The following is a 21,884-nucleotide window of genomic DNA, read 5'->3' on the forward strand; positions in this document are numbered from 1 at the left end:
AGCTGAAAACATCTCTTCACTCCTGTAAGACCCAAAAGAACTTGGACAGGTTAAGAAAGCCAGTAATACCATGCAGGACTTACCTGATAATTGGAGAGTAATTCTTTGTCAATCTTGGAAGTATGGGCTGACACCAATACAGTTGTGTTAAGCTGTTGTAACTTATCAACACAGGCAAGAGCTTTGTTTTTTCCTATGTCAGATTCTGAGAAACAGAAGTTTGCTCCAAGGTCCCAAGGCTCCACCACCCCTGTGTCATGCAGTGTCACAGATCTGACTCCAGCCAGTATTATGTTCTTTGCTGCATTCCAACATGATCAGAAGTGAGACATCTCCTGATAAGCATCAGGGAAAAGAGAACATGGGATGTAGACTACCAAAGGATCCACCTTCTATACACTGAAAATGAAAGCTACAGGTAGCATGCACTACATGCAAATAAATTCTAGAACATAAGAGAAAGATATAAAATAGCAAGATGAATATTCTGGAAATGCAACTGCTCATTAATTCAAATACATTAATCTGAACACCATTAAATGCTTACACATACTTGGACTGTTGAACACGTACTGTGGACAAAATACCATCGAGTCGTATCCAAGTACACACACACAATATACATATAAAGTATCAACCAGAAGTCCACCATCAGCCCCTCCATCCTAACCTCTTTAGATTCTTCTGCTAGCTAGAACATGAGCAATGTACTCTAAGGTAAGCTTAACTTAGTCTAACACTGTGGCATTTACATTATGAGTAAAGTAGCCCAAGGAAGGCATCAAAAGAGATGGACACAAAGGGGGGATGTGTTTCTAGTGTTGAATACCTAGCCGTTAAGATGTCACTAAGCAGGTGCAGCTGGGCTTGGAGCTTGCACAATGTCCTGCAATGTGAGGAAGGGAAATGGATGGGCATGCAAGGGCATTGACCAATTAATTCGGTTCATGGGGACTAAGGAAAATATTGTATGACCATCGTTCAATGAAGCTCATAGAAGAAGACCATGTCCAGCCAAAGATCAAGTTAATCGCATTGGTCAACAAAGCAAGGCCTCCAACACAGCAAGGCAGCCTCAGCTAGTGAAAAATAACAATTCAAGTGACTGGTTGTATAATCAAACTGCTATGTGTTTTAGGCGTGGTTTCAAACCAATCATCAAAGCCCTTTGACCTTGCAAAGAAGTTTATATAGCAATGCTTTGTTCTATTGGTTGGAATAAAAATAATTGTATATGGAAAATAATTGTACATGGACATGCTTTTGAGACTCCACATCGTTGGGTAATTGTTGGTTGACTGATGCTATTTAACCTTGGATAATAGATATCCAGCAACGTTTTTGTTCTATCAGATAGATGTCTTCCTCGGGGAGCATCTCACCATGTTACAAGTGGTACATGCACTAGTCCCCCTCTACTCGCCCATGTCGATGGGCCTGCCCTATACTATCCTCATCCTGGTCCTCATAGACAGAAAAAGGTGACAAGTCTCTATGTGCACAATGTGTGCGCTTAACAAGCGCTCTCTTTGTTTCATCTGACATCCATGATCTATGGATCTAATGAAGCAAGCCAATTGTTAATTCCCTCCTAAGAGGTGATAGAACCATACATAGCAAGGGAGCATCTGAAGTTTCTGTGGTCCTGAGGGAACAGCTAGGTGCATTTCAATTGCAGCTCTTGAAGCATCGCATCTTTCTGGCAACATTAAGAATAATAAATAGTTTCTCTAGGAAGGTCGATTGCAACCCAATCGATATGTTTGAGGTGAACACTATCTTGATTTCATATCACTCAAAACAGCTGATTTCAAATCCATTTATCTAATTGTAAGTTTACAGTGCATGTCGAAGAACAAGTTTCTTCCTAGTGAACCATAATCCTTAACTAGTAATCTAGCTGTGCATCTTGACATCATGGCAGCTACTTTGAGTTTTATCTTGTGCCTCCCGCAGCACTTTTATTTCCTTGTCGTCCCAACAAGTCCTAGTACTTTATCATTATTAGTTGTTTGTATCCCCATTGCATTCATTCTACGTTGTAGGTAAAATGCTTGCTCAAAATTTGATGTCTCCTTCGCATTTGACATTAGGCAACACAATAAATTCTTTAATGTTCTCTTGAGAACTCTACTTCTTCACATAATATTTTCACCCATTTGGAGTGTGGATTGGAATTTCTTGGTGGTTGTTCCTTGTGTGTCCTCACCTCTCCATTCTGAAATGAAGTTTGTGAACAACGTAGGACATGAACTTGTTAAGGTTGTTGGTATGTTTTCTTGACTCATCTCTTCACTAATATAGCCTCTGTATTTTTCAAAACATTTTATATCATGCCCTCAAATTTTGATTTTAAAGCACTCCTTTTCATGATGATGGTTAATCTCTTTAGATAGTTCTAAAAAACGGCATCTTTGTTTATGACTATTTTCCCTTGGAGCCCACCAAAGCTCCTCATTGGGAGAATTTTCAGCTTTCTCCTGACTTGTAAAAATCCTTTTGGAAGAGACTCTAGAAATCCCTCAGAAATAAAAAATCTAGACTCGTCTTGGGCCCTTTCGGTTCAACAAGTTGAGTCATATCTCTGGACGACGTTCTTCGCTCTCCTGCTAGACCTACACATGCCTTTGTGGATATTTTATGGGAGATTCTAGCAAGCATAGCGGCGTGGCATATTTGGAGATCAAATGCATAGAGGCCTTGGATAGTTTCCAAGTAAAGTATGCACACATATTGGTCAATATTCGGACAGATACTAAACACAACTTGGCAGCCATTTCACAAAGCAGATCTTCCAAGGCAGCCTTTACTAGGAGATGTGTTTTTCTCAAGTAGTGGAGTGGCTCCCCTGTTCTTCTTGGAGTCCCCCGCAGAGTTGAGGAGGCACTTTTAGCCTCAACCTTGGATATTTTCTAGCTCTCTTACGGGAGCTTGATTTTTCCCTACTAGAGTGTTTGTTTCCTCATGCCTTGCGTGATGTACTTCTCCCTTGAGCTTTGCTCTTGGAGTTTCTGTCAGACTGAATAGGTCTTTATATCTATTTATATTATTTACATCAGCCTTCATTCTTTGATCCTCCTGAATATGAACATCGGCTATAGATCCAAAAAATTTCATATGATAGACAGACATCTTTGTACCAAACCCTCACAATTCCATGGATATCCATTCCATTTGTCTCTCTTTACATGACTTCAGTCTCCATAGTAGAACGGCAACGAGGATAAGTGGAGTCCGCCTCGAACCTAGACCCCCATAAGTTCACTGCAATCCCTCCATGAATAGAAAGGCAAAAGAAAAGCGTAATTTTCCTATTCCTGAGGGATTTCCAGCGTCTCCTCCAAAACACTTTCTGCAAATCAGCAGAAATCTGAAAATTCTCCCAATGAGGAGCTATGGAGGGCCTCCATTGTCCAACCTCTACAAATCAGCTGAAATCTTCTGGCATTACCGACAGTGTAATGAAAGAATGGGATGCTCTGCTCCCAAAGCCCTGCAGAGCTTCTCCAACAAAAAGTCATGTGAAGATCTAGATAGCCTGCCCTTGTCCTCGAGAAAGCCCCCATCCATACAAGTACAGCAAGAAACATACCTATCATCTGTGTCAACCCAATCCATGGGTATGGCTGCATTAAATTGTTGAATTCTCGTTGTACTTCCTCTTAGGTGACTTACCAATTGTAATTTGCGTTCCTCTAAAAGTTTTATGAAAGTTTACAGGATCCCATAGAGGAGGCAATGCCTCTCTCCCATCTAGACCACTGCATATAATGAGACATGCCAAGTGGTCTACCATGCTCATCCAGTACGCTATCATTCTACATGATGGGCTGCATGTCAATCTCTTCCAGAGAGGAAGGGGAAATTCTCTAAAGAGTATTCCAGAAGCTGGACCAAGCCTTAAGGATAGCAGTGATGAGAGGAGAGGAGAGAGATCTGAGATGGGCTGAAGTAAAGATCCATTTGGTACTATTTATCTAGTCTCCACCCTGAGGAAGGCATATAGGACCATATGTAGCGAATAAAGAAATCCTTCCATGGCTCTTGTCCTACCATAATCGAGGTCTCCCAAGCCACCCTAGCTAAAGCATTTGATGTACCATCTAGTCCACTCCATACAAAATTCCTTACAGGTCTCTTAAGTTAAGTGATGCAATCCTAGAGTGACACCAACAAGAACAAACAAACCATGCTGTGGCTAGTAGAACCCTAGTTAACAACAACTACCCTAGAAGCAAGGTCATGTTTAAATGAGCTCCAAAAAAGGAGCTTTCTCCTAATACTCTCCTACATGGGAGCAAATTGGTGTGATGGAGAGATGCCCATTCCATCTTGACATCGTAAGTATCTACGGTGGACCCCTCTGAACCAATATCGGCTCCCCAATCTAGAGTGTCCTCATCACTAATCCAAAAGCCATTGGATTTATTCCAATTAATGTGTCCTATTGCAGTACAAAATAAATCCAAGGCTGTCCTGAAGGAGGTGAGAGTCTGAGGAGTGGCATCCAAGAAGACCGTAATGTCATCCGCCAACTCACTGTCTAAGAGTTCTTCCTCTTGTCTCAAGGGGAGTCTCAGCCCAAAAATACGAGCGTGAGATCTAAGAAAGATACTGATAGCTTCAGCCTCAAACAAAAAAAAAAGGGGGACTAGAGGGCATCCTTGACAGACTAATCTAGAAATCTGAAATCTCTCTCTCCTTACTCCTCTAATGAACAACCCCTTTAATCCATGCATGTGAAAAACCAAAGCAAAGAAGCATGCCATATGCTTTCTCAAAGTCCAAGAGTAGAATGACTAAATGCTTTGTATCGTTCGAAGCTTCCCAAAATTAAAAATAACTATAAATAATGCTCCTGCCATGCACAAAGCCTGCCTATGTATCATGAATAGAATCTGGAAGAATGGGCTGCAAATGTAAGCTATATATACTTTGTCCTAGAGTTTGTAGCAAGTGCCCAAAAGAGTGATAGGCCTTCACTGTGACACCAAAGTTCTGCAACCTCCCTTTAAAATAAGATGTATGAGACCCTCTGTTAGTAAATTAGGCATAACTCCAAAGTACCAAACGTCCTGCAAGGCTGAGGTAACATGGTCCCCAATCATATCCCAAAAAGCAATAAAAGAGGAAGGTGTAAGCCCATCTGAACTCGAACACTTGCCCTCTTATGAAGAGCAAAAAGTGCAAAACTGAATTCCGTATTGGTGAAAGCTATGTCTGGTTTCACCGAAACGGGAATACACTACCATATAGCATATCTGGCATCATCTCTAGCCACTACGTCACGATCTGTTGACAGCAAGAAGGCATAAAAATCAGTAGCTATATGCAAGATGGCATCGGGATCTGACTGTAAAACCCCATCCAAGTCAATCAATTGTGAAACACTCTCCCTACTATGTCTTGGGCCCAAAGTAGAGAAAAAGTGTTTATTGACTCTACCTCCCATCTAAGTCCAAAATGACTCCCGTGTATAAAAGGCATACTCTGCTCTCTGATCTAACAATAACTACTGATGAGTCCTTGCTGCACCAAGGCACTCCTAAATCCAAGCATCAGTAGGAGTTTTTGCTCCTCTCTTTGTAGGGCTTGGCGAACACCAACCTCTTTTCTGAGAATCTCACATCTCTTGGTACTACTAACTAGCGATCGAATGATAGAAATCACTAATATCAGAAAGGGCTGTTGCCACGAATAAGGAAGATGGCACTCTTCCCTACAAATGAGAAACCCAAATCTGCAAAGTTGCCTCTGTGAGACCCTCCTCAGCATAAAAGGCATCTGGACTCCTGATACTAGTCGCGTGTCGTCTCAAGTGGGGACAAAAACCGTCAAAACCCGCAAAAAATGATCCAAGAAGGAAAACTTTGGAGCAATGCATAACAAGCCAGCTCTATACAATGCCCAATCATCAACATAAAATCTATCAATGGGTGCATGAATAGGCATCGGCATTCTCCTATTCAACCATGAATACAAAAGTGACTAAGACAGAGTGTGAAAGGCATCATCAAACCAAACATCTCTACCACTCAACTGAAAAAGAAAGGCAAGTTGCGACTAGAATCCGAAATGTCAGAAGCCCCCATAGGGACAGGGTCCGGGATGTGATAAGGCTCCTCTTGATCTGAGTGAGGTACAGGGACCCTAACTCTAACCTAAACCCAGCAAGGGGCAGCCTGTGTGGGACGTACAGCTGGTGACGAGCGATGAGGCAGTACCAAAGAAACACTTTGTTGAGTACAAGGAGGCGCCGCACCGAAAGCTTTCTTATACCTCACTAAATTTGTAGTGGTCTTCTTTAATGATATATGTGGGTTTAGTATGATTGGGCATGTGTAGCTACTATAGAACACTCATTCGTAATTTTGCAAAGCGAGCTTCTCCATTGACTAATCTTTTGAACACACAATATGTTTATTCTCGAAATGAGATGCATCCATAAATGTTTGAGATATTCTCTACCCCAATCTTAATTCTTTTTTATCTTAGACACTTCTTCATAGTTTATACTTATGCAAGCAGTCAATGTATTACAGATGTCTTAATGCAAGTTGTTCATTAAATAGCTTTTGGAAGTCATAAACTCCAATGTGTTGAACTAAACTATAGCACTTATGAGAAAAAGTTATTAGCAATTGTGCATGCTCCCAATCTTTGAAAGCATTATTTTTATGAAACCAAGTTTAGTTGCATACAGATTATTATTGGTAGTTGTCATGCTCTCGAGATCTGAAAGCATCATTTATACGAAGTCCTAGGCTTGTATTTGTAAGCCTAGCCTGGCTATCTTTAGCAGTTAGCCTTAACTTTAGGCTCTCATGCATAAAGTAGCTTTACTTTTCATAAACGACTCTGCATTTTCTTTTAGCCATAATAGCTTTCTTTAGCTTTGCCTTTCATGGGGATTAGCTCTCGTCCATTGGATCTAAACCTCATCCAATGCTAGCTCTAGTCTCAACCTCAGATTAATCCAAACGTTAGAATAATCTAGAATCTAGATCCAATCCAAGATCTTGGCCTTGACCCTACACAATCTGGTCTTGATTTGGTCCTAGTTATCTCAATTATGGATATAACACTCACTATGATGAGGGCCATACAGGTTCACATTCAAAAAATATTTTCACTCAGATGCTCCAATTGCAAGAGCTGAGGGAGGATTGGAAGCAGGCTGCCTAGGGGGGCCACAGAAGAATGTCTCCCAACAGCCCAAGAAGCAAAAGAAGCTACCTAGGAGGCTAGAGAAGTGCACTTTCAAGCAACACAAGAGAAAAAGAAGAGCGCCTCCAAGCAATTCAAGAAGAGAAGGAAGAGTGCCTCCGGACAGACTAGCTTATGTGATTGATGGAAAAATGAATCTACAAGCAACATTGTACATGGGTGAAGGAGGGTAACAAAGTATCTATAAAAGAAGCCCTTCTCTCCCTTGTTTAACATGTCTTCCCACCCTTAGGCCACATGTTTTTGTAGCTCTTATCTCCTCAAGGCTCTTCCATGATTCTTCTCTCTCCCTCTTGTATAGACTCTTGAGTCTACGTCTCTGTAGGTGATCCTTCTTTTATGAGAAATCTTGGAGCTCTCTCTCTCTCTCTCTCTCTCTCTCTCTCTTTTCCTAGAGGGAATGAAGCTCCTATTTCTCTCATTATATGAGCAGATTTAGATTGTATTGAGTGTATTTTCATCCTCCATGGAAGATCAATTCATGTCATGTCTCTCGAGGTTTTCTCTCGTCTTTCTTCCCTTACTCCATTTCGTTTTGGAGGAGCCTAAAAATGTATTTGTTCGAAGGTCAATGCAACCACATGGGTCAATATTTTCTAGAGCTGTTATGAGTGTATATCCTTTGCTTCTAGGCGAACGTCATGGGCCTTGCATCTTTGATAAAGGTGGAGCTTTGAGAGAGCACTCTTGCCAAGCGAAATCAGCATGAGTGGAGGGCAATTTCTATGACAGTTTGACCCACAGCTAGTAAAATGCTCATAACTCTTCATTCAGTGGTCGGATTTTTATGAAACTTACATCATTACAAAGCGCTCTTCATGTCACATCTGCTCGTATTCTCAGTTTTAAATTTGGGACTTTTAGTTAAATTTATGATGCTCTATGTATGACAATATGTTGCCAAGGTAGTTTCGATCCCCTTTCACTAAAATGCTTGTAACTTGCCGATCGTTACTCTATAAGCTACTTATATCACCGTAAATCTCTCTTCAATATGAATCTTTACATCATTTCACATTTCTAGTCTAATGCTTCTACAAAAAAATTGCAGGCCTATGTTGTCCAACGGAAGCTTGCAAGGTTCAGCTTCTTCATGTGTCATCTTAGAGCTTCCTCATCTTTTGTTGAGATTTGCCCATCCAACCAAATCAACCTCTTCACGCTTCTAAATATATCTCAATCCATGTCACCTCTCGATCTGTCTCACTTCATGTCATGTTAAGCCACAAGATCTTCTTTCAATAACGCATTGTCCTTCTCTTTGACACAGATCGACCAGATGAAATCAAGGCCTCCCTTGATCCTTTTCTTTTGTCCGTTCTAGAGTATAATGTGACTTGGATGTCAGCATATTTAGTCTTATCTAAGAGAAGCGAAGAAGTAAGATGTGTTATTGCTCCCCTTGCATAAATCTTATTTTTTTTCTTCTTGTCATGTAAAAGGTTCCCTATTATTGAGCTCAAAGAAGCGGGAGGCTAAGAAGTGCATGAAGTTTATTACTCCCACTTTCATGTCACATCTTTTGATTGGTGAAAACATCGGGTATGTTTAGCCTTGGATTCATCCTGACTTACTAAATCTTGAGCATAGTTAATTGCATGTTGTGCCTAGTATGGACATGTGTTTTCTTATTTGGTAAAAAGGATACTGGAAGAACCCCATTAAAAGAGATCGCAGCACATCTGTGACATTAGAAGATTTTAAAGGTGATGCTCAAACCATTCGCACTCTTATTACGATCATATCATCTATCTTTGCATGCTTGATATGTTTGCACTCTTGAATATATTGATAAACTGACAAAGCCATGCAATATGATGATAAGTTGGGATTTACTTCATGCATTAGCAACATGGTGTAAAGAGAAGTCAGACCATTGTGTGATCTTTAATTATGACAGTGAGGTGGTAATACTTAATGCCTTCCATTTCTTTTGTTATGCATTCAATGAAGGGTACAATCCCTTAAAGTTATTATGTGTACTACCTATTATGAGAAGAGTTATACTTGATTGCATTCTCATATTTGATGACTTAGTAGAAGATCATATTGTGGGAACCTTTGAAGAGGTGACTTTGTATACTAAATTGAGCTACTAAGTGGCGAAATTCAAGTAGGGAATTTTGGAGATTTTGTGTGGTTATTTTTGTTTTCTTCTCATGGTGAAGATTCAAGTGTTCCAAGGGACCCAAGGGGAAGGCTCAGAGTCTTATCTTCGAGATTTTGTTTAAGGATGCCGACTTGATTAGTGGTCCATGAAGAATCGGGCAGAGATATTGCTTGATTTCTTAAGGATCGGGTAGAGATATTGCTTGATTTCTTAAGCATGAGGCCTTATCATGCTCTACCAAGAAGAACTGGGACCAAGTGGTGGCTACAATGAAGCTGAGATTTGGGATAGTGGAGTCACCAAATGCTTTGTTGTTACAGCTGGATCAATTTCACTGTCAAGGGAAGGGTGAGACAGTCCCTGTATTAGTATTGGGATAGTTATGCGAGCAATGGAATCTTCATCACTAGCCCTCAAAGTCTTTTGGGATGGCGCACATCAAGATGAGTACGTTTGAGATGTCTTTGGAGCCTCATCTTTCCTCAAAAGTGATGAGCAAAGACCCTATGTCATACATGGAGGCACTTTGCATTACAACAAAGAAAGAGACAATTTTACAAATCAAGTCATCATTCATGAATGTCTTGATAAAAGGTACATCTTCTTCATAGGTAGTAGTGGCTCACGTATCAAAATCTCCTATCTTGGATCATAATATTGCTCAATTAATGTCTAAGTTTGCATATTTAAAATTGCATTTGGTTGATGCACGAATACCTAATAGAGGTGAGGAGGTTCTTTGATATATAAGTGGGATCACTTGCCATGAATGCCATGAAAGGGGCACTATCGCATTGAGTGTCCTTGGACGAAGCAATGATGGAAAGAGAAAGGTATTATAATGGGAGAAAAGAACATGAAAAAGCAAGGATTTGGAAGATCTTGAAGCAAAACATAGTAAAGTTGTGCCTTCTACTCCTCAGAGGGAAAGAACATCTTCGAAAGAGGATGATACAATGTGTTGTCAGGACATGAGCCGCCTATCCATCAAGAGTCATGAGGAAAAGGTCATAGAGCAACCTACAGTTGTGAAGGTCATCCCAGCAAAAGATAAATTCTTGATTGGGTTTAGATCCTCCCCTCTTGAGATACATGATGCAATCTTAAATTGGTGGGAGTTAAAAATCCATTCATTGCCATGCTTGGGGTAAGAATACCTCTCCCTCCATTCCAATCTTGATGGTTGACACATACGAATGTGAAGTGAGAGATGAATATGGAAAGCTCTCTCATTTACAACCCGTGCGTCAAATCATGGATATTATTGATGGACATATGAATGTAAAGTGAGAGATGAATATGGAAAACTTTCTCACAACAAGTGCATCAAATCATGTGGATCAAGAGGGTGATAGCTTGGATCATATTCTTGATGGAGTTTCATCCTTGTTTGTTAAACAAGATCTTGAAATCTTGGCAGTTGAAACAAGTACATGGAACTATAAAAGTGTTGATCTGTCCACAATAGCTATTGATGAACCAAGTCACATGGGCCAACGATATGAATTTCATAATGGTATTCCTTATGATATGGAGACCTTGAAGTGCTAATGCTTGTAAAAATGATGCTGATCTAGAATCTAAGGTGATGATAGAAGATGACAAAGCATGCTATGGAATTCTTAATAATTCCTTCAAGACATGTTCATCGAATATAGTGATGAGTCGAAGGCTTATCACCACTACGACAATCAAACAAAGAAGGTGTTGGTCAGTAGGGACATAGTCTTCCAAGAGACTCGGCCTTATCTCGACAATGAAACAACCTCTAGCACCTGCACTACTCCCAGTGGTGTCTCAAATCAAACCAAAGGAAGCAGAAGCAAGTTTGGCAAGTTCACATTCAGAATCAGAAGAGCTAGAGAAGAACCCTACCACAGAGAAGAGACTACCTCGGTGGTACATGAAGACCCTGGAAGACTCAGGGGTGACCGATATCCGTGAAGCAAGTTCAGATGGAGGGAGAAGGTCTCGAAGGAACCAGAAAGCTCTCATAGTGAACTACGCCCTATTGGCTCAAATCACGATGATTCATGAGCCAAGATCTTAAAGGAAGCGGAGGACATCCCTAAGTGGTAGAAAGCAATGGAGGTTGAGATGGCTGCCATTGAGAAGAACTACACTTAGGACCTAGTATCAAGGCCCGCCAAGCAAAAGGTGATTGGAACCAAGTGGATCTACAAAGCCAAGTACAAGCCAGACAGTAGACTCGACAAGTACATTGGTGGCCAATTTACGAATAGATTGAAGGTCTAGAATACAACGGGACTTTTGCACCAACGGCCTAGATGGAAACAATGTCCGGCCTAGATGGAAACAATTCGGACACTGATAGCACTAGATGCCCACCACAAGTGGCCCATAAATGTGAAGTCTCCCTTCCTCAATGGAGACTTGGAGGAGGAAGTCTGTGGAGCATAGAAGATCGTACCATCACCCTGTGGCACGTCTTCATTATCTGAATCATCCCCGCCCCCACCACTACCCCCCCCCAAAGTACTGTGCCATGCATCCCCCACCACTCTCCCTACTACTACGCATGTTGCCCTATCGTGTCAAGCTAGTACACTGGCCACTCGTAGCTAGAGAAGCGACTTGACTACACAAGAGTACATTGGCCACTCATAGTTGGAGTCATCAAATGCAAACTTGTACCTCCATTCAGAGGGGGACAGGAGAATGAGGGTGATTCTCTACATCGATGATCTTATCCTGATGGGGGATCATACCAGCAAGATAAGGTAAACATTCTCTTGCACGAAGAGTTTATTATGACTAGGATAGAGATATGGCAGGAGGAAGAGAAGACTTTCATCTCTCAAGAAAACTATTGCTAGGAGATCCTAAAGTGGTTCCAAATAAAAGTGTGCAAGAAGGCGATGTCATCCATGGAAGTTAGAAACAAACTTAGCAAAGAAGATGCTTCTGAGCTGGTGGATTCGACCAAGTATCGAGAACTTGTAGAGATCTTGTTTTACCTCACAAACATTCATCCTGATATTGCATTCTTAGTGCGACTACTTCACCAGTTCTCATCAAAACCCTAAGAGAATCATTGGCAAGCTTGCTTGTGTGTGTTACGGTACTTAAAGGGTACCTCAAGACACGGGATCAGATACCACATAAGGACTGATTTTTCGGGTATTGTGATTCTGATTAGGCCGGAGATGGGGACACTCGATGTTCCATGTGGCTATTGCTTTCTACTAGGACCAAGAGTCGTTTCCCGGCTTAGTGCGGTCTCTTGTGTACCAACCCTTCTTGCTCAGAGATTTAAAAGGATATGAAGAGCTTGTGGATGCTCGTGATGGCTGATTTAGTGCTGCAGTAGTTCGTGGAAGTTTTTCTTTCAGTATCATTGAACGTTCGAGGCCTTCTAAGGTAGCCTTGTCAAATCCAGAAGGAATTGTGCCATGTACGCTGTGGGTGGTCGAGCTTTTGATGGCCCTTCCTGGCTATTTATATACTCGGGATTCCTCTCTCTCTCTCACTTCATCACTTCAGCGCATGAAGGTGAATTTCCCACCCTCTTTTCGTCTAAGATCAGCCTACCAGATTCCACCATCTTTCCTACTGTCGTCTACTCGCCTTCTTCCTTATTCCACGCAGCACCAGATTTCCTCTTGCTTACGTGAGGCACATGAGTTTGGACGCAGCTACTTTTTTCTTCTCAGCTTCTCTCCTTTGTGAGTTGTTTCCCAGCCATGGAAGGACATCAAAATAACCAGGCACCTTCACTTGATTACTGTTTTATTGAGATGGAGGACGAGGCTACATCTAGGATCATTCCTCGTAGACCTTATGACCTGCTTCAAGAGATGGATTCCTTGATGGATGAACTCTAGGCAGCCCTTCACTACTACAAAACCAGAAGTATATTGAAGAAGGCTCGTGCTGTTCTAAATGTAGACAGCATGTTTTAGAGTCTTTGTGTCGCTTCCAAGTTATTTAAAAGACTCTGAGATCCTCAGTTTTGATCGACACCCAATTATTTTGACTCGAGTGGATTCTTGAACCACTTTTAGTTCAAGAAGTTCCCCAATTTTATATGAATTATGTTCTAAATTGTCTTGTTATTAAATTGACTGGGTTTTGGTTAATTTGGTTTTTATTTGTAACTAGCATTTATAATTTGATGGTTTTTTCAAATTGTACTTTTCTTGCATATATCTTGAAGTTTTTTAGATATATAGATTTTGAGGCTTTTTTGAGGTGATCATGGTGGATGAGATCCACAAACAAATGCTTTTGGAACACTCACCTCTTTTTTTTGGGCAGCAAATGGTGCATGTCTTGCCATGGTCTCCTACAAGAGACTATCAGGCTTTAATTCGACACAAATGCCCGGTTTGGGTCGAAGTTGTTGATTTCGCCCAATGTATGGCCTCGCTTTTGCCTAAAATTGCAGCATCTTTAGGTAAAGTGGTTTGCCCACCACGGCCAAATGGAAACTCAAACCGATTTTGCATTCTCTGGGATACTGATAATCCCACACCGGACTCTTATTCAGTCACGGTGAATAATGTGAACATGGGAAGTGCTTTCTATAAACTCAAATGGGGTTTATTTGCAGGGGCCTGTTTTGAATGCAAAAAGTTTGGACACATGGCTTCACAGTGTCCAATGAATCTACATAAAATGCCTCGTGCCACTTTGTCAGTTTCTATGCCCACTAAAGATGTTCCTTCTCCAGTGGTCAGCAAAAATAAAAGCAGTAGACAGCCTGCTGGGAGTCAGGATAAAGGCAAAGCTCCAGTGGCTCCCAATGGGAATCTCACATCACTTTCACCTCCTGTCATTCAATCCTCGACCAAAGGACAGCAACCTTCAACTGATGGCTGGCAGAGTCCAAGAAAAGTTATTTCTGCTAGAAGAATTCCACCCCCCCGCACTTGGACTGGTGCCTCTTCTAGCGGGAATACCCCAGAGATAAACACAGGAATTGGGATTACATGGGCTGCAGTAACAGCCAGCAGAACACTCTTCCCTGAAGAAGAGGTTGCTGCGTTGCTGTCTACTTCTCAGGCGGCTACTTCTTCTCAGGCGCGAGGTCTCGACCCTGAGATAGAAATGCAAGGCTGACCTCATAAATTTTGCTGCTGTACATAGTTGTTACATTACTATAAATACCTGTATATATGACTGCTCACATCAAATGTTTCACACTCAATGTCCAGGGCATGTGTGACAGTAGGAAATGGAAATCTGTGTGGCTGTACATCAACAGATTTCAGCCTGACATAGTGGCTTTACAAGAACACAACCAACATATGTATGCAGGCAAGACAGGACACTACTGTGGATATGATATTTTTTATGCTGGGGAGCACTCTTTCTCAGGGGTTGTCTTTCTGATCAAACATGAGCTTCAACCTGTCATTGCATTAAATGACAATAAAGGCAGATGGCTCGTTCTCCAATGCCTTATTAGAGGAGAGGTGTTTGAATTTGCTTCAGTTTATGCACCTCAGTCCTCTAGAGAAAGAACTGCAATTTGGGATGCCATGCAACAATATCCGTGGAGATATCGTGCCTACATATGTGGTGATTTCAATAATGCTCCACAACAAGGAGACAACACCTCCAGACATGATCATATGTTATCTCCTGAAAGGCATGCATGGTCTCAACTACTTCTACATCTGGATCTGGTTGACCTTTGGAAGGAATTGCAGCCTTTGTCACCGGGCTACACTTTTCAACATAATGCTCTTTCAGCCTATCAGGCACGTCTGGATCGATGGTATAGTGTTGCACCCCAACAAAATGGGGAGTTCACATGCAAAATGTGGATTGACTATGCCTTTGTGCATTCAGACCATGCACCACTATGGTTACGGTTATCTTTTCATAACATGCCAGATGATAGATTGCCACACAGAAGACATCTCATCATCAACAATAGTTATTTGCAACATGCTGATTTCAAGGCAATGGTTATTGAAGCAGCTCATTGTCTTTCCTCCAGCAGCCATCTAAATGTTGATGTTGCCTGGGATACTTTTATTTCTAAAATGCAAGTGGTGATTAGAGTTTATGGCAAGTCTTACATGAAGACTCTGAGGGAAACCATTGCTCAGGCCAAATCTACTTGTCAAGACCTCACTGAACTCAGTCATCACCGTTCTTTGTCCTTGCATGAGCAAACAACACTATGCCAGGCCAGACATTGTCTAAAACTAAATGATCAAAGGAAACTGGCAAAATGGGAGACTAGAGCAAGACAAAGAGCCTTTACAGATAAAGGTTGCTCTTCCAAAGAATTTTTCAAAAGTTTACATCAGAAGAGAATCAAAACAGAAATTTGCAGAGTGCTTATGCCTGATGGATCATGGACTACCTCACGGTCACAGCTTGCTTCCTTTTGTGTGCATCACTTCTCGCAGCAATTTGGCTCTGCAGCTCCTCTCTCGCAACAGATTTTACATGCACGAAATTTACTGTTGCAACATGTTTCTCCTATCATTTCCCCTCCTAAAGCTTTGGAATTGGAGGAACCTTTTACTGAGAGGGAACTGTCAGATGCGATCAAATCATGTGGCAGATGGAAATCCCCTGGATGGGATGGTTTAACAGTAGAGTTTTTTCTAGACTACTGGCCTATTTTGAAGCATTCTTTGTTATGTATGGTGAATGGGCAAAATCAGAAAATGCCAGACACATGGAAGAGAGGTCTTGTTAAGCTCCTTCCCAAAAAACAAATTTGTGAGTCTTTGGCAGATTGGAGACCTATCACTCTTATGCCTGTAATTTACAAAGTCACCACCAAAATGGTTGTTGATCGGCTAAAGGGGATTTTACATGATGGGTTGCATCCTGCTCAATATGGCTTTGTCCCGCGCAGGCACATCACCGATAACATTGCTAATGCCTACATTGGGATTGAATATGCTAAATATACACAGCAGGATGTTTTGTTACTGCAAATTGATATTGCCAAAGCATTTGATACTATTCAATGGGATTTTATTTCATCGACTCTGCAAGCATTGGGTTTTGGCACAAAAATGCAGCAGCTCATCACTTGGCTATATCAAGATAGTAAAGCTGCCTGTATACTCTCAGGAGATATTTCCCCATCCTGGACTCTTTCTTGCTCTGTCAGGCAAGGATGTCCCCTGAGTGCTTTACTTTTTGCTATAGCCACCCATCCACTGCTTCAATATTTGGATCACCTTTTGGACACTGATCAGTTACACGGTTTGGAGATTCTTGGTAGTCGCAGCATGATTGCTCAGGCATATGCTGATGATTCATTCTTTACTCCAAAAAATACTCGGGCTGATTTGTCCATGATTATGCATACTCTTACTACATATGGTTTGGCTGCTGGCCTTCGGGTCAATTTTCAGAAATCAAAATTGCTGCCATTACATGCACAGGAATGGCACAACCTTCTGTGGCCTGGAGAAATTGTCCCCACTTCTCATTTTATTCGACATCTTGGTTATCCTCTAGGCTGGGGACTCACCCGCTCACAACAAACTGATTGGGTGCTAGCAAAATTAAGGGCAAAACTTGAATATTGGAAGCTTGCAACTTGGCCATTACATGTTCGCCTGCGAATCACGCAATCCATTTTGATAGCATACATACAATTTTATCTGCCTCTCACCATGTTCACTAAGGCAGATCTGGTTTCATTTATGTCAGCTATCATGGAAATTTTCTGGCGTTCAAAACATGGCAAGAAAAGTCTCAGATTACTCTCTATGCATCGTCTCTGTTCTCCCAAGATGCACGGAGGTCTGAACATTCTTGATATTCAAATGCATTTACTTGCTCACAGAGGGAAAATGATGATACAGTTTATGCAAGGAGATCAGCCTTGGGCTTACATGATTCGTTCTCTCTTATTACATCTTCATACACCTGCCTTTGGGCATTGGCAGCTTACTCAGTGGGATTTTTTATTTGGCTCTATCCAAGGCAAGATCAGAGGATGCCCTTTTGTCTCTCGTCTGCTTCTTGATTGGAAACATATTCTATCCCATTTGGAATGGCATGGCAGGGACTCTCTCTCGGGCAACTCCTTGAGGGTAGAGAATATTTTTTGGTCTAAAGTTTTCCACCCCCCTTTGGCCATACAAGAACCCCGACGTTCTTATTTTCTCTCCTTCAAAGGCATTTCATCTGTGGCGGATGTACTTCGGGATGATGGCACAATCTTATCTTTTTCTATGGCTGCTCGCAAATATGGCTTGGGAGCTCATTATCGCCCTTTATGGCATCGAATATCAACAATGCTCCAACCGTACTTGCCGGTACCCCATTTGGAACTTCAGAATCGGCTTGAGGATTGGATCTTACGCTCTCCTTCCTTATATGCCCGTCCTATGAAGCTCTCACATATCAGTGTCATCACTGTATAAAGTGTTATTACCTCCGCCTTGGATTTCCCACAAAGCAAATACTGTTTGGCATATAGATCGCCCAATGAAGTGGTGGAGAAAAAGGCTGCGTCTTCTTTGGCATTACAAAGTCCCTCTACGACAACAGCTTTTCCTATGGCGAGTTCTTCTTGGCATTTTTCCATCCGGACAGTTACTCGCACACAGACATATAGCTTCAGCTGTTTGTCACCGATGTCAGCACTCTACTGAATCAATGTTTCATATCTTTTGGTCCTGTCCAAACACTTCTGATCTCATTGCTCTTATCAGACAGAGGCTTCGACAGCGATTTCCTACTGTTACTTTTGGCAGATTTTTCTGGTTGTTTGGCTTTCATCCAGAGAGACAAGGTTTTGATTTATTTTTTGTATGGGTGCGCTATTGGACACTATGGACTTTATGGATGGACAGAAATCATAGAGTCTTTGGTGATCCACTTTTTTCATCTTTTCTTTTTTTCAAACGATCTCTGCAACAATCTTTTTATGATTGTCTTCAGACTCGTTTGATTGATCAGGATGTATATACAGCTTATACTGAGATCTTCAGTTGAGTAGTAGTTACTTCGTTTTTTTGAAGTAACTATGAATGTAATTTTTCTACATCAATAAAAGATTTCTTCCCACAAAAAAAAAAAAGTGTGAGAGAGAGAGAGAGAGAGAGAGAGAGTTCTTAAAACAAGTTCATTGACTTTCGTCATTCAAATGGCCTGCCCTGTGGGTAAAATAGTAAGTAGAATGGAAGGGAGAAAAAATAGGGACTAAAAATAGAATCTTGGGACATGGACCAATCCCAAAAAAAGTGGAAATATGCAATCGCACTCGGGCCCAACGATCAGACGACACCATGCACCCACTCCAAAATTAGCATTTTCCCATCTCAAAGGAAACGCACCCTTCACTAAGACCTTCCCTTTCCCCAGGGAAGGCCAAAAAGAAAGTGTGTGTGAGTGCGTGTGTGAGAGAGAAAGAACCAAAATACAAGGGGCCACGTGGCAACAAAGTGTGTAGACACTTTTTAACAAAAGTGTACCTAGAGCACTGCATGGAAGGCAGTGCGCTGCCTGGAAGGCAATAAAAGCCCCCACGTTGGTCCCTACTTTAAGTTTGACAAAAGTCAACAGTAGATTCACGACGACGAAATAAATATAGTGGGATCAACGTCTCAAACATCTTCAGTCTGTATTGGTTGATGGAAATATTTGTGCTTTAATAATTACGAGAATAACCACCTAAGCTCATACTTGCAGCTATCTTTTATGGCCAAAAAAAACTCGGAGGGAATTACTCTTTGAATGAAACACGTACAGAAGAATAAATCTATACCTGTTTCAACCCCAAGACCGCCAAGGCCAGAGATCAGAACGTTTGCACCGAAGAGACGGCGCATAGTCTCCCTGCCGTAAACAGCCAGCTGACGACTGTGCAAATCTTCATCGATCTCTATGTCCGATGGACTGCCATCAGCTGCCATAATGACGTCGCCTGCTGCTGCTGCGGCATCTTCGGGATACAGTTTCTTCGAGCCGTTCCCCAGTTCTCCCCCAGCGCCTCTCTTTATGGGAAGCATGTGGTGCAGAGAGCTGCACAACAGCTTTTGTTAGCGCCCAAACTGACAAAAGTGTGTTTATCAAAGAAGGGAATACAAACCAACCTCGAAATCTTAGTTTTGATTATCTGCACCCAAAAGCAGGACCTCAAGAAGAAGACGAGAGCGGCCAGGGTCACCTAGTCGATTCAGGAAACAAACCCAGAAAGGCACAAGGTGAGAATTCGAGGGAGCAGATGAACCTGCGATTCTTAGAGGGCTAATCAAGCAACGACCCAAAAAAGAACGTGACAAAAAGCACAGTGGGGAAACAATGCCACCCAAGATGACGGAGGAGAAAGCTCTAGGAAGATGGAGGGACTTACTACGTGAAAGAATGAATGAATTGGAGGAAGATGGAGAGCTTCGGCAGCTCTCTTTGGCCACAAGAATCGAGAAGTGGTTGAATAGAGACGCTCAAGAAGACGATGAAGGAATACGAAACGCTGAAGAAGACGACGACGATAAAAACGAATGCATACCATCAGACAGGAAGGCGAAGAGCTCATTTTTTAGATATCGATTGAACTTAAGTAAATACCAAGTTTCCTCATATCTTAAGCTAAGGAAAAACCACTTGGCAAAGCAATGTCTTCTCGCAAGAAATGGAAGCTCACAATAAAGGGTACACCAATTGACAAAGCAAACTCTTTCTAGCGAAAATTGGAAGATGGTAAAGGGAAAACCAATTGGCAAAGCAAACTCTTCCACCTAGAAATGGGAAGAGGATTAAGGGATCTCTAAAAAATGGAAGCTCACAATAAAGGGTACACCAATTGACAAAGCAAACTCTTCTAGCAAAAATTGGAAGATGGTAAAGGGAAAACCAATTGGCAAAGCAAACTCTTCCAGCTAGAAATGGGAAGAGGATTAAGGGATCTCTAAAATATGCATGGGGAAGAGGATTAAGGGATCTCTAAAATATGCATGCCATGTTCCTTCGTGGAGAAAAGCTTTTAACCTTGACTAATTCAGTCACAATGATCCCAAGTGTCATATCCCAACCTTCTTTAGTTGTGAAAGGACTTATTCCTTTCAAGAGCTTTTTAACTAGCAGTCTAATTGCCTAGTTTGAAGCAAGCATGTGAAACCATAAAATGTTTAACTAGCAGTCTAAGAGTCTAGTTTGAAGTAAGCATGTGGACATTCTAATTCACCATGTTGTTTAATGTTGAGTTGATCGTCACCCTCAAATTCCCTAGAAATTACAAATACTTAAAGACATTTAGCATAATTTCTAGTGGTGGAAATGCTACTTAGAAGAAATTTTTTACAAGCATTCTTTGCAAGGCATTAGGAGATTTAACTAAATCATATGTGGATGTAACCTTTCTTAAGAGATTTGAAACAACCCATTTTCCATGGAAAGAGGTCCATAGTTACTTTACCTAACAAATTTTAAGCATCATGATATGTTTGTCTTCTTCATTTATTTATATAAAGAACATTAAGCGTACTTACAATAAATGCCTAGGTCTCCAATAAGAATGTATAGTTGTCATAACTTGTCTTAATCTTAGCATATTTAGTTGGCCACGTATACAAAATTTTTCGTTGTGTATTTAGTGGCACCTTCAAGTTGGTGTGGCGGTAGAGATGGGAAGAAAATTAGTGGGAGAATATACAAAATTGCCACCTAGAGTGGCATAGAAATTGCTTGCTTAAAGAATTCCCTTCTTACAAAATCATGTTCAAAATAGACCTTCTAAACTCATTTTGTACAAGTAATGGGGATGCCATAAAGTATGAAAATATGGAAATGATTGGAATCTTCCTCATAAAAGAAACCAATTACAAGCGCAAGCACTAAAGGTGATGATTCCCAACCTTCTACATATTCTTTCATAATATTCTTCCCTTATAAAATTCTATCTTGGCATATCGATTTCATAATATTCTTCCCTTATCGAAATCTACCTTGGCATATGCTTTGTCTTCTTTCTTTCCATAAAATAAGATAATATGCCCCGCCACACCACCCCGTCCTTTCACAAGGCCTACTTTACACATGAACTCCTCTTTTGCATATATGAAAGCCATGCTCTTTCGCTTACTCAATTATCATCACTTCAATATGGTGATGCATATTGCCCTTTATGTGTGTCTAAAATGAGCAAGCTTAGCACCAATAGAAGATATGAAAGTTGATATCCAACCACCATATACACTACTCAATTTATCATTTACTCCTCATGAACCAGATCAAATCTTCTAGAGTATCTTTTAAATTCTAGTCCATTATCCCATGCTTCATATGGCCTCACCAACCTAGAAAAACAACTCAAAAGACTCTTTACACTAGAGATTAATTTATTTACTTGAAATTTCATTATTATAAAATGTCATGAATTATTCAATGACTAGTAAAGTTCATCGAGGACCCCACTTTAACAAGACAATGGAGCAATTATTTGGATCATATACATTTTACATATTTATTGATTTCCTCCTTGAGCACATCAAACTTATAAATAGGTCTAAAAGTTGGAAGACAAGACCAAGATAACTATGCAATACAATTGCACCTAAAATAATTTAAAGGGCACACCTTGACCCTTAATAATCCT

At 41.1% G+C, this 21,884-nt stretch overlaps 1 protein-coding gene across 1 annotated transcript in view; it reads right to left on the reverse strand.

The window, feature by feature from the left end:
- Positions 1 to 19,824, reverse strand: part of LOC147903472 (ubiquitin-activating enzyme E1 2-like) — a 40,312-nt gene extending 20,488 nt beyond the window's left edge. The window contains exons 1-4 of the mRNA XM_087399210.1: positions 19,644 to 19,824; positions 19,384 to 19,457; positions 19,056 to 19,312; positions 84 to 301 (exon numbers count right to left, since the gene is read on the reverse strand). Of these exons, the coding sequence (XP_087255336.1) occupies positions 84 to 301; positions 19,056 to 19,312; positions 19,384 to 19,457; positions 19,644 to 19,802 (708 nt within the window). The 5' untranslated portion in view covers positions 19,803 to 19,824. The remainder of the gene's footprint in view (positions 1 to 83; positions 302 to 19,055; positions 19,313 to 19,383; positions 19,458 to 19,643) is intronic.
- Positions 19,825 to 21,884: the final 2,060 nt, after the last annotated feature.

This window comes from Dipteris shenzhenensis, chromosome 3 (assembly GCF_047967505.1).
Source record: "Dipteris shenzhenensis isolate YYH24624 ecotype China chromosome 3, Dip_SZ_1.0, whole genome shotgun sequence".
NCBI classification, from domain to species: Eukaryota; Viridiplantae; Streptophyta; class Polypodiopsida; order Gleicheniales; family Dipteridaceae; genus Dipteris; species Dipteris shenzhenensis.